This window comes from Microtus pennsylvanicus, chromosome 6 (assembly GCF_037038515.1).
Source record: "Microtus pennsylvanicus isolate mMicPen1 chromosome 6, mMicPen1.hap1, whole genome shotgun sequence".
NCBI lineage: Eukaryota > Metazoa > Chordata > Mammalia > Rodentia > Cricetidae > Microtus > Microtus pennsylvanicus.
This window is the reverse complement of record NC_134584.1, coordinates 90,314,909-90,328,651: the sequence shown is the minus strand read 5'-3', so window position 1 is coordinate 90,328,651 and position 13,743 is coordinate 90,314,909. Positions and strand designations below refer to the sequence as shown.

General features: G+C 41.5%; 1 protein-coding gene across 4 annotated transcripts in view; it reads right to left on the bottom strand.

Annotated features, from left to right (window-relative positions):
- Nucleotides 1–1,483: 1,483 nt before the first annotated feature.
- Tent4b (terminal nucleotidyltransferase 4B) overlaps nucleotides 1,484–13,743 on the bottom strand; it is a 49,016-nt gene continuing 36,756 nt past the window's right edge. For 2 of the 4 annotated variants that reach the window (XM_075976817.1, XM_075976818.1), the window contains 8 exons: nucleotides 12,784–12,891; nucleotides 11,148–11,276; nucleotides 9,715–9,928; nucleotides 8,835–8,961; nucleotides 8,626–8,729; nucleotides 8,332–8,378; nucleotides 6,631–6,795; nucleotides 1,484–4,083 (listed from right to left, as the gene is read on the bottom strand). In XM_075976817.1, coding sequence (XP_075832932.1) covers nucleotides 3,907–4,083; nucleotides 6,631–6,795; nucleotides 8,332–8,378; nucleotides 8,626–8,729; nucleotides 8,835–8,961; nucleotides 9,715–9,928; nucleotides 11,148–11,276; nucleotides 12,784–12,891 — 1,071 coding nt within the window. In that variant the 3' untranslated portion in view covers nucleotides 1,484–3,906. Of the gene's footprint in view, nucleotides 4,084–6,630; nucleotides 6,796–8,331; nucleotides 8,520–8,625; nucleotides 8,730–8,834; nucleotides 8,962–9,714; nucleotides 9,929–11,147; nucleotides 11,277–12,783; nucleotides 12,892–13,743 lie in introns of all 4 variants that reach the window. The other 2 variants (XM_075976816.1, XM_075976819.1) reach the window with 1 other exon arrangement.

The window sequence follows — 13,743 nt, the reverse complement described above, 5'->3', positions numbered from 1 at the left end:
GATCTTTTTGAGTTTGAGGCCAGCCTGATCAAAGCTGTCCCAAAACATGTCATGGACTTGGAGATCACCATGTTATTTCAGTACCTACCAGTGAAACCAGGGACATCTAATAGCTTATTCTTAAAGTTAATTGTAGAAGAACCAATTGTCTATGAACATTCTTCATTTCTGGGCAACACACAATGACCAAATAAACAGGATGAAAGAACTGGGCAGTTCAAAACAGCTCACCAACAAGTCCAGAACCACAATAACCCAGAACCAGAGCATGGTGGTAATCTCTAGACAGCACTCTTTCAGTATATCCCCACACATCTGGAAGGAGAGCCAGTGAACACAGGTCACAGCAGCAGGGGCCGGTGCTGCCCAGTTCCACCTTTCTTCTGACTCTCGTCTTTCTCAAAGTCCCAAGCACTAGCCCCAAAGATCCATGTACACAACCCCCACTCATCACACAGGATGGAATGGGAAGAGATCAAAGGAGACTGACAACTCCAGAGCAGAGTTCATTCAAGATGCCCTTCCCAAACAGAGAGCCAGCCTACGCCTTTCCTGCTAGCACCTGGGAGGCGGGGGCAGGAAGAGCTCCCGTTTGAGAACAGCTGGACTACAGCCTGTCTTAGCTAACGCCAACCCCTGGAACCATAACACATAACCATGAACCATGGGCATTATCCAGGAATATCTGGGATGAATCCAACAACCTAAATGTGAAGAGGCTCCTAATTTAAACTAAGGTTAAGATACCCTCAAGCTGAACCAATATAAAATATATATTGTGGTCAACTGCTTAAGACGAGAGAGAACACACATGAACCCAAAATCTAGGACTAGAAAAATGACTCAGCAGTGAAAAGAGGAGACCCATATTCAGTTCCTAGCACCCACATGATGGTTCACTCTAGCTCCAGGGCATCATCCAACATGTTCTTCTGGTCTCTGTGGGCTCCTGAACTTACAGGGTACACATAAATTCACGCAGGTACTCATATAATATAATCCTCTAGAAATATTTTTAAAGTTGAAGATCCTATAGATGAAAGCTAGATTTGAAGACTAAGTGTAGAATCTTCAAACAAAAGATGCTGAAGACCAGGGACCATCCTGGGCACATGTAACGCCAGTGAAAAAGGAACTTGCAGTATCAATTGACCCAAAGCACTGGGGTTCCCTGTGGATACCTCGCCGCCACCCCCCCCCTCCCCAGCACGGCTACAGAGTGGTATTTAAATGTTCCTTTTGACAGGCACTCAAATATGACCACCAGAGAAATGTCACTGCAGGGAGGCAGTATTTGTAAAATTTACCCCTAAGAATGTCAAAGAACGCCACTAACAATCCATGGGCATGGAAGGACCAACCAGAATGATTAAGATACATTTCTGAGATTGCTACAAAATCTTCATCAAAAGTATTCAAATTCAAGAGACAAATGGGAATCAAATGCAAAGATAAAATGAACAAAACAAATGAGCAGGCAAACTAAAAGTTCTTGAAAGTATTTTACTTCAGATTGAAAAATGAACAGCTTCCATGCTGTTCATTCCAGATACACAGTATTCACGAATACAATGCTGGCCATCTGAGGAAATGTATACACACCTCAATTCTCCTTCATGCTTTTTCTTTTAGAAAGATACTGTTTACCAAAAAGAAACGTCAGCAGTACAGGAAAAACTATTTTCCCAATAAATTTACGAAAACCTAAGATTCCCAATGGAATCAAGATTATCTTCCCGCTACCACCACCTTAATATAATCACATGCTTATTGGACACTAATATTCCCACCCTAAGAGTACATTTACTTTCAACAATGAGGGTGACTCTTTAAAAAAACTTCAGTGTGGTAAATGTAACACAGATCTCTGCAGGTGTTAAGTGTCTGAAATAGGCAGCTAATACTGGATTTAATATTATTTTATAAATAATTGTTCCCTTAGCAGTAAACATAAGTCTACACATTCACAAGCCCTACAAAATAAATACTGTGATTATGCACACAATGTTATGACAAACTAGTTTCAAAACAACAAAACTTCAACATCTTGATAAAAATTCTGATCAGAATAAAATGTGACTCTAAAATTTAAAACAGTCAAAATGCTATCACATTTAAAATCCTCCACAGTTTACAATGTACTGTGAGTTTCCAGTTGTGGAACACATTTTCCCATTGTAAATTAAAATATGAACATATTGAAAATTGTTAATTTCAGCAATGACACCAGTTTTGGTCTTACTTTATAGCATTATTCTTGTTACAGAAAGTTGCACTAAGTGTCCATTAATGGTCTGATTGGTCTTCAGTATTTCATAAGTGTATATAAAAGAAATCTCTAAAAGCCAACAGTACTTCACACATACACATATAAAGGAATCTCATCTCGGAAATGGCCATACTGAACAGAGCCACACACACACTGATGCTAGACAATGAGGGCTTTCACCTCCAAAAACCACTTTGATGATGAGTGCATGTAATCCATCATGTTAAATATCCCACCAGAGTCTCGGACCCAGCAGGCAATGAGTAACAGGAGTATACGTTTGCACTCAAAGCTGACCACAGCCAAAAGTTACAGGGTGATTAAAACAAGCCAGTGTTTACATAGTTTAATTAAAGACAGCAATTCCATTAACAGAGAGGAGAAAGAATGGGATGACAGAAGTATTTGGTCTTAATAAGGCAATACAAAAATCGATCCATTATCAAAGACCATTTAATTTTTAAAGATCGACAATACCAAAAGCATAAAGTGGAGTATAAGAAAATAGTTTTTTTATAAGTGTGATTTAATTAAAGCTGTTTACAGTTACTCTCTCCCACAATAGTAAGCATGAACTTAAAAAGAATGAGAGATGACACCACAAGCACATAGCACACAGGGTCAGAGGAGCCAGCATGCGAGGTCTGTGGAGCTAGAGGTCGCACTGACAGGAACAGCCCAGGCCCAGGGTGCCTTTTGTTTCCTAGGAGGAAGAGAAGGGAGGGAAAGAGACTGCGAAGGAAACACACACACAGTCCTGCTGCTGCCCAGCGCCCAAGACGACAGCAGCACTGCAGAGGACAGCTGAGCGGATTCTCAGAGATGACTAGAGGATGTTCAGTGTATACACAAAGTACACAGTACATTTTTCTCTTTTTTACAAAATAAAATAAACATCATTTGCCACCATAAACCTTTTCTTTAGAGAGGAAAGAATTTCGCAGCAGGTCACACGGGTTCAATGAAGTCATTTCAATGCCGAGGAAAACAAACCAAAGAACAGAGCTAATCACTTCCCTGCATGTGAGTTAGAATGACAATTCAGATTATTCTTCAAACTAATCCTGAGAAAAAATCTGTTTACAATTCAAACAGTAATGTTATGTAAAAAGTATTAACAAATCCACTATTACAAATATCAATTTCCTATATGGTCTTCTATATATACACACAATAAAATGGCAAATATATGCAAAATTATTTTTAAAAAAACATGCACAAATCACTTTCCCTCTTGGAGTCTGACTTCCTATGAGATGCTCTTGTTGGCCTTCCCACCCATCTCCTTGAAACTGCTTTTTGTTCCTATCACCCTCCCCACACTGAGTCCTAGTCCCTATAACTCTGCATAAAGCCAATGAGAAATATATTTATTTTACATTCAAGCTTTAAATCTTAAAATGACCCTGTTGTAGCACATGACTTATCAAATAAGCAGCCTTTTTCCCCCTTTTGCTTGCTTTTTGTTTTTGCAGTTGTCAATCTTCATGATCCATTCCGTGGCGAGCTGGGAAAAAACGCAGTTGCTAAATCAACGTCTGAACAGTGTGAGGCTCCTGCCGTCCCAGGAGTCCCTGTGCGACTGTCCTGAGCACGAGATCATTGCACACAGAAGACAGTCCGTCGCACAGCGCCGACTATCTACAAAGGTCTGAGAGGGGCGCGTCCCTCTTGTGTTTCCTCTTTTTGCCATGGTAATACTGAGTATTGGATTTGCCTTGATGCTGTTTGCTCGTCATCAAGGAACCATGGCTTGTTTGGGCTGTACCTTGAAATCCTTTGCTGGAAGAGCGGAAGAGCCTTGCTGATCCATGCTGCAGAAGAAGAGAGCAGTGAGAAATGCAGCAGCTTTCCACGGGCAAACCTCAATTCAGGGGCATGCACACCACCTACCACAGATCCTTCCACCCCCACCTCATGCAGCCAATACGAGACAGTCTCCCCATCACCCTGGCTGTGTGTAGAACTGCCAGCTGGCTGACCTTGAACTCTCAGAGAGGTGCCTGCCTCTACCTCCCAAGTGCTGGGATTAAAGGGGTGTGCCAGTACTTTCAGCTACCACAGACTCTTTAAGGGGCTGGAAACGGAGGTGAGATCTCTAAAGCACAGACCCCCGACTTCTCTTCCTGACAGCATGCATACAACATGAAAGCTTGCTATAGCACTCACACCACTACCAGAATAGGTTGTCAGACCCACAGTTTACAGGCAGGTCAGGGACAGTGGCTGGCTGCTCCTTCCTTTTCTGTTCCCAATGTCAGCCCCTGTGATTTCCTAATGACCTTCCCTTGGTCAGTCCTGTCACTATTCCTCAGATGCATTTGGTGCCCATATACTAAGGCTGTGGAGTGGACTGGGTAAGTCAAATCAAAATGATGGGTGACAGTCATCTCTACCATCAAGAGGCCTTTTCTCAGGGGTCTCAATACATTTGAGGATGAAGAGAGAACTTATGCCAGAAACCAGTATCAAAAACTTCTGGGGGGCTGGAGAGATGGCTCAGCGGTTAAGAGCATTGCCTGCTCTTCCAAAGGTCCTGAGTTCAATTCCCAGCAACCACATGGTGGCTCACAACCATCTGTAATGAGGTCTGGTGCCCTCTTCTGGCCTGGAGACATACATGCAAACAGAATATTGTATACATAATAAATAAATAAATATTTAAAAAAAAAAAAAAAACTTCTTTCTGTTGGGCAGTGGTGGTGCACGCCTTTAATCCCAGCACTCAGGAGACAGAGGCAGGTAGCTCTGTGAGTTCAAGGACAGCCTGGTCTACGAGAACTAGTTCTGGGACAGGCCCCAAAACTACAGAGAAACCCTGTCACAAACAAACAAAAAATGTTTCTTTCCTTTGCCTGATTCATTACTTATGGCTAATTAAACATACTATTAGGCAACAAAAATAGTTAACAGAGTATCTCTGTGGCCTGTTTAAGTCAAAGCTAACGTTAACCAACTAAACCTGTCCCCCAGCTACCTGATGATAGGTATAAGCAACAAGTATCAGATATGAACAAAGGGCACACTGTTTCTAGGGATGCTGTAGACATTCCAAGCCAGTGTACTTCAAGCACAGCCACGCAGGCCATTCACCAGCCTGCTCTATATTCAGCTACATCTTCAGCCCACTGTAATTTTTTTATGTCTAATCTGTAAGGGGGAAGGGGGTTGGCTGGCACCAAGATCTTAAAAGACCATGGTAGCCATTGTTCACATGTAAGAAATTCTAACTATATGACATGTGCTTTAACATTTTGTAATAATTAACATAATATTCATTAGAAATTTTAAAGACATACTATTTTTGTTATCATTTTATAGATAAGGTAGGTATAGAACTAAATCCATCCTGCAGATGAGACAAGCAGCACAGAGGGGTTAAATGAAATGTTCAAGGCCATAGTCCCCATAGCCGATGAGCAGGAATTTAAAATTTAGGAAAATCAAAAACCTGAAGGCGCCGGGCGATGGTGGCGCACGCCTTTAATCCCAGTACTCGGGAGGCAGAGGTAGGCGGATCTCTGTGAGTTCGAGACCAGCCTGGTCTACAGAGCTAGTTCCAGGACAGGCTCCAAAGCCACAGAGAAACCCTGTCTCGAAAAACCAAAAAAAAAAAAAAAAAAAAAAAAACCTGAAGGCATGCTATCCTGCATCATTATGATTTCAGCTTTTTCCAGTTGTGTTTCATTACTTATTCTTCTTAGGGCAGAATTAAATTTTAATTAATTGGGATAAGTTTATGTGGTTTTATATTCATATAAACACAACTGCTATCTGAGCTGTCTGCGTCCATCAGGATATGCTAACAAGTGTTGATAAGTTAGACCCGTGAAATAGCAGTGTTTAGTAAAGGCATGGGAATGTGTGAGTCTGTTGGAGTTTCTAGACACAGAGAGAAGCAATGTAGTTTATTAACTACAGCAAGAATGGATAGGATTGGTGTAGGAGGTCCTTCTGTATTTGGTTGCTTTCATTGGTTAATAAAGAAACTGCTTTGGGCCTGGTGATAGGGCAGATAGGGTTGGCGGGGAGGCAGAACCGAATTCTGGGAGGAAGAAAGCAGAGTCAGGGAGCCACCATGCTAAATCTTTCCCGGGAAGGCACAACCTCGTGGTGAAGAGATTAATAAAAATGGGTCAAATCAAGATGTGAGAGTTAGCCAATAGGAGGTTAGAGCTAATGGCCAAGCAGTGTTTTAATTAATACAGTTTCTGTGTGATTATTCCAGGTATAAGCTAGCCGGGTGGCCAGAACAAGGGACCCTGCTCCTTGCAACACAGGATATTCGTCCCTATTATAAATAATGCTGAGAGACTATCTGGTACTGAACACTAACAATGATGAACACAAATTCCGCTCACCTGTGATTTGTTGGTGCTGTTGGGTGTGTTAGTGGTTTGGGTGCTCTGCACTTTTCCAGCTGCCTGTGAGACCTCCAAGGGGACATCCTGTGAGCCTACCCGGCTGCCAGTGGGTGGACGGCAGAGCAGTTGTTTGGGGGTTTTGCATGGCGTTGCATCAGAATCCTAATACGAGTTACATGGATTATATAAAGCAATATATTAGTGATTTTCATATTCAGTACTCAGAAAGGCAGTAAGTACCATCTAGTGTAAACAGACACATCTGGGAACTAAGGAGGCTTTCCTTCAAATGCTGTGTGTGCATCCAAGCATACAGAGACCAGAGGATGATGACTCTATCTCTTCCCACTTTGTAAGACAGAGTCTCTAGCTGCACCAGAAGCTTGTCTCTGATGCTACAGCTGCAGCCACACACAGTCATGCCTGGTTTTCAGTGGATGCTGGGTATTCCAACTAAGACCCTCTATCTTATACAGCAAGTACTCTTTCTCACAGTTATTTCCCCAGTCCCTTCTCCAAACATTTGAAGTGACCTATTTACCATGGGCTCACTCACTGACCACAATTGTGAATGGGCTACTTCCATCCTAGCTGACATGAGCTTTTATTTATGTGATCAAATTACAGAACCATGGAGGACCACAACAAAGAGGGAGGGGCTTAGTACCCAGGCATGCCCCAGGATCTTCAATTAAACACAAAATAACAATTTTCACTGTTGATGTTTTTTTTTTTGTTGCTGTTGTTTTTAAAGATAGGGTTTCTCTGTGTGGCTCTGGCTGTCTTGGAACTTGCTTTGTAGACCAGGCTGGCCTCAAACTCAAGAGATCTGCCTGCCTTTGCCTCTCGAGTGCGGGGATTAAAGGCTTGTGCCACCATGCCTGGTACAAGATGACAAGTTTAAGGGACTCAATCTGAGAGTCTAAGATGATGAGGCTTGTCTAAGTGCCACCTATCTTCTTGGCTGCTTTATGCTGGCACCCTCCCTGACATGTCAGTTAGAGCTCAGTCCCTTATTCTCTCTTCTTCTGGACCCTGCTGTAGGCTATCTAGTGTAACACCCACTCCCCTCTCAAAGGACCATTCCAAAATCCACAGGCAAAGGGAGATCCTGCACATGAATGCCCATGACACCATAATGAACAAAAAAAGAATGTTTTATGCTGCGCAGTGTGAAACCCTGTCTCAACAAACAAAAGCCTTACAAATATTATATACTGTGTGATCACATTTCTATGAACTACATGTAAAAAGTATACTGTTAGAAAATCTTTAAATAAGGATATCCTCTGGGGGTGAGACTGGGGACTGCTGGTGATGAAGCATCTCCTGGACTGATTGGGATATTCTCTATCTTATCATATTTCTGGGTAACATTGAGTATGGGTGATAAAACTTAGAATTTGAGTAGGATTCCCTTTAAAACAGACATAAAGAATAACCAGATAATCTAGATCCAGTTCATGATGAGCACTGCTGAGGCTAGGGTGAAGATAACAATACCTGCTATCTTCTCTGAAACTGATCAAGGAACAAAGGGTTAGCAAGCAAGTAATGTTAATGGATCATGTAATGGTTAAAGATGTCACTATATTTACAAGAGTAAAAGCTACTGAAATTTCTCTGTTGGGAAAGGACACTAACCCTACAGAGAGCAGGCAAGGCATCCAAGCGTGGGGCCACGTGTGTCGTACTTACCACGTCACTAGAGCTGGACTGTGTGGCAGAGGAGGAGGACACTGGACCTGATGAAGAGTTTGAAGAGTGTTTACTAAGAGACTCCGAGGCTTTACTTCTACATTTTCCAAGGGCTTCATTTTCTTCAGACAGATTATTATTACACTTATCTAACTGCTGAGTATCTACTATCAAGGGAACACCATTTCCTGAAAAAGTGGCAAAAGATTGGAAAACGTTTCTTCCCATTAAAAACACACAACACAGAAAAAGCCCTAAGACCCATTCCATCATCAATGAAAAGGTCTTACTCACCATTGCATGATGGCTCAGACCTATTCTTCAAGCCCCACTGTTTTGATATCCAATCTCTATATGTGGCGACTTCATCCGTCACTCTAATTATTCTACCTAATATGCTGCATAGGGTTAAAAAAAAAACAAAACAAGTATGTACATTAATTTGAAGACAAGAAGTGACAGCCACTTTTGACACAATGGGTTGATATGGGCTAGACGTTTACCTCTCTGTTTCGTTGTTGGGATAGTACTTTGCAATTGGTGATACAGCATGACTCAATACCACATAGGCATAATCAAAGGCCTGTTTCACCTGCATGGCCCCATAGGAACTCCTTCCAACATCATTACCTTTAAAGAAAATGGGTACAGAGAGATGTGAGCCTGGCTGGTTAATATGAACAAATGCTGATGAGCAATAGCTGCCTGCATGCACGTTAGCAACAAGGATTCTCCTACCACATATTCAAAGAAACAGCTCACTATTCTCTCTTCAAATAGAGCCAAGCTAAACTGAAAACAATGGTGCTGTCTGCTTGTTTTTATTTGGTTGTTCTCTGTCTACATTAGCTATATATATACTTCCTATACATGTAACTTCTTTCAAGCCACTCCCAAAGCTAGGAAAGTACAGAAGGGCTACACAAAAATCAGAAAGAAGCAGTCTGTAGAATATAAATAAAACAGCAATCTCCTGGAACCTTTCTGCCCATGCTCACTGCTGCCTAAGGTTTACCTCCCTTAAAGCCCTGCTGACCACTGGCTGGAATAATACTCCACAGGTATTACAAACCCACCCTCAAAGTAGATTCCTCTTCTACTTAGCTTTAAAGGGGTGAAGTGAATTCTACCCCCAACTTAATGGGAGTCTGCAACAAAGTGTTGTTCTCCCCGTCCTCACCATGTATTTGTTTATTTGAGTATGGTAAGAAAATATTTTGAACAAAACAGTTAAATATAATTAGAACTCATCCAGGCTAGCCTCAAACTCACAGACATTCACCTGCCTCTGCCTCCCACATGCTGGGATTAAAGGTATGCACATTACTGCCTGGCTATGATGCCTTCCCCTCTGGCGTCCACACATTCACCTCATCTCAATACCTGGTTGTAAAGGATCTTCAATATAAAGCATTGATGGCCGGTAGCCATCAAGCATATTTTTCTGGACCTCATCTTTGGCCACATAGGAACCACCATCCTTTATCCGGATGCCAGTCTTTAAATAATTGAAGTGCCGTCCATATAATTCAAAAAACTCTATTAAGAGAACACCATAGTTTGTATTGGGGATGCAAGCATCTTCCCTGGGATGTAACTAAAACAGAAAAAAAAAGAAAAATTATTTTGAATTTTCTCTGTATTTTGAGGAAGGGGATATAAGTAAGAGCCTAACTTCTATGAGCACTATTATTTGGTTTACAATTCCAGTTGATAGCTATGCTACTGCTACGGAAACCAGACAATGCCCTATGGGTACAAACCTCTGGCTACTGGCAAACACTGCCAAACAAGCAAAACCAGGCCTCAACATTATAGATGAAATTATATGACTAACTGCTTTAAAAAATATTCTTATTTCCACGGTGCGTGTTGTACACATGCATATCAAGGACAGCAATTATGATGAGAGGTGTTTTCCTACATAGGTGTCCACAATACCTATTTATTTGCTAACTTATTTTGGATTTTGTGAGGGAAAGATCTTATTATGTAGGTCTGGCTGTCCTGGAAATCAGTATATAGACCAGGCTGGCCTTGATCTCAGAGATCCTAGCCACCATACCTATTTTTTGGGTGATAGTTCTGGGGAATCAAACCCAGACTTTATAGACAGTAGGCAAGTATATCATCACTAACTCTTTTCTAGTTCACTTTTTGAAATGATCTGTCACTGACCCTGAAGGTCACTTAATGGGCTAGACTGACTGGCCAGCAAGCCCCTGGGATCGTCTTGTCTCTGCCTCCAGTGCGGGATCAAAGGCACCTGCTGAACTCTAGCCTTTTATCTGAGCTCTAGGGATCCAAACTTAGATCCTCATGCTTGCATGGCATGTTTGGGCCTGACTGAGCCATCTTCCAGCCTGTTTATGTGTGTCATTGTGTGTGTGTGTGCGCTGTATATGTGTTCAAGTGCCATGTCCAAGTGGAAGTGCAGATACATGTGGGGGCCAAAGATCTGGTGTTGACATTGACTGGACTCCTTAATCACCTTCCGTCTTATATTACGAAATAAGGTCTTTCACTGAATCCAGAACTTGCTAATTGGCTAGTCTGACAGGCGATTGAGCTGCAGACAACCCTGTATTTTGGGTTGTTATTGTTATTATATTAGCATTCCCTTACAAAAATCAAAACATAGCATGATATTATACACAGTGAGAAGTCTTATCCTCTTAGGAACACTTAAAATACTAATTTGTAATTATACAAAGGTATCCAGTTTAAAGAGAAGCATTCTAAAAATTTTTGATTTAAAATTTTCTCCCCAAACGTCTTTTCAGTGTACACTGGTATAGCACACCCATACAACTTACCTGAAGGAAACTGACTGCCATTAAAAAGAGACTGTAAGAACCAATTCCACCTGTAAATACTTCATTAAGGTCCCTCTGTAGTAAGAATTGTTTCAATACTAAAACCAAGTATGGCAATACGGGATATTTCTGAAAGAGAAATAAAATTACAATGAATTCCTAATTATAATAGCCCAAAGAATCACCAGGGGCATAAAATGGTCCTTACATTATAAAATTTAGTAGATATATCTAATAAATTCAATTTTTAAAAGTAACCTTTCTAAGTAATGAAAGGCTTTCTCCTCATGGTGATTTAATAATTGTAGCCACATGCTCTCTGGACACACTAACCATCTAACCATATAACCACAATCACAGGACAGTCCTTGTAAACCGACAACAGAAACAGCACACAGGCCAAAGCCCCTAAACATTTAAAAATGTTTAAACATAAACCAGGAGGAAATTGTCTGTAGGTGGCTCTCCACTGCATAGCAAGGTACCTCAATTCATCCTGCATCAGCCCAGAGCACAAACAGCCTTGCCTGCATCATCCACAGACAGAATCACCACCCAAGCCTTCTCTTCCCCCATCTTTACAGAAGATGGGGCAGGGCTCTCAGAGCTGACAAATAAGAAAGCTCACACACATCTCAAGAACTCTTAATGTTCCAGGCAGAGAACACAGAAATTCCCAGAGTTGGTGGCTGCGACCATTGTCAGTTATTAAGCAAATAATTTTCAACTTTCTTTTCATGAAAGTTATGCACATATGCATAAACCCTCCAAAGGAGACTGTTTTCTCTTTCCATCCTCTACATTCTTGTGTGCCTGATAAGGAAAGGGAAGCAAGGTTCATCAGGCAGGAAGCCAAGGTGGGACACAAGTGTGATCCCAGCACTCAGGAAGAAGGGTTACAAGCTTGAGATCCTGCCTCAAATATAAAAAAGAAATAACTGGCACTGGAGAACTGCTAAAGAGCCGTGAGTGCAGAGAAGAGATCCCAACACCTTCAGCTCTGAGGAATAGCAGCAGTGGTCTGGATATATAAGATGTTCTTCTTCTTTTTAAATATTTATTATGTATACAATATCCTGTCGGCTTGTATGACTGCAGGCACCAGACCTCATTACAGATGGTTGTGAGCCACCATGTAGTTGCTGGGAATTGAACTCAGGAACTTTGGAAGAGCAGGCAATGCTCTTAACTGCTGAGCCATCTTTCCAGTCCTATATAAGATGTTCTTAAGATGATGCTGGCAGCTTCTTTATTTTGGAACCAAATGAAACAAACTAGTGTTACTTCAAGGTAAAGTAACAAAACTCACAGGCACCTCCTGACAAAGAATTTAGGAGAAAAGGCTCTTGAGGGAGGGAAGGGCCTAAAATGAACTTGGGATGAAGAACTGACAAGAATCAAAGCATGCAGCACCATCTCAGGTCATGTCACTCAGCCCAAGGATCTAGAACAGCGGTGGTCTTTATCCTCAACCTTTCCTAAGCCCATAACAGGAAGCACAAGAAATTAGACGAGTCAACTGTCAGCAGCATGCACACGTAAGAGCTGAGCAAGGGACAGAGCACAGCATGGCAGACACCCAAGACGGACTTAAGTGTCCTAAGAGGTTCACTGTACAGACTGTCATGGCTCTGACCTTGGTAAAGTCTTTAATGAGGTCCGCTGCTCTCACACCATTCTGGACATTAAAGCTGATATCAACTTTCACTTCAGTAAAAGAATCTGTTAATTTAATAATAGGAACCTAGAAAAAGAAGACAGAAAAGTTTAAAATATTCTACCAAATGAAATGATAAAAAGTAGAAGGTTACTGGTTAGGCCTGTGATCTCTACCCTTCTCATAAAACCATAAAAAACATGAAGTGGCTGGGCAGTGGTGGCGCACGCCTTTAATCCCAGCACTCGGGAGGCAGAGGCAGGCGGATCTCTGGGAGTTCGAGGCCAGCCTGGTCTACAAGAGCTAGTTCCAGGACAGGCACCAAAGCTACAGAGAAACCCTGTCTCGAAAAACAAAACAAAACAAAAAAAACATGAAGTGTACCAGTCAACTGTGTGTGTGGGTAGAAGTGGCTGTTGTCAAACTTGATTCCCAGAGCTCACAAGGTGGAGAGAACTAACTCCTCTGAGTTGTCTTTGACCCCCCCATATCTACAAAGAGCATGAACGTGCATGTCTGAGAGCACAAACACATATACATAAATAGTAAAGAATAAATTAATAAAAAGAATAAAAAGTAATAAAAAATAAAAGCAATAAATACAGTAAATTTTATTTAAATTTTTTTTGTTTGTTTTTTTTGCGACAGAGTCTCTCTCTCTAGGTAATTCTGGCTAGCCTGAACTCACTGTATAGATCAGGATGGTCTCAAAGTCACTGAGATCCTCCTGCCTCTGCTTTCTAAGTGCTGAGATTAAAGGAATGCGCCACTACAACTGTCCTCAATGAAAAAGTTTTTAATAAAAAACTTGATGCATATTATATAATATTACAACTTTTTGTTTGTCTTTTTGAGACAGTGTTTTTCTGTGTAGCCCTGGCTATCCTTGAACTAAGAGACTGGCCAACCTCAGCCTACTGGGTGCTGGGATTAAAGGCA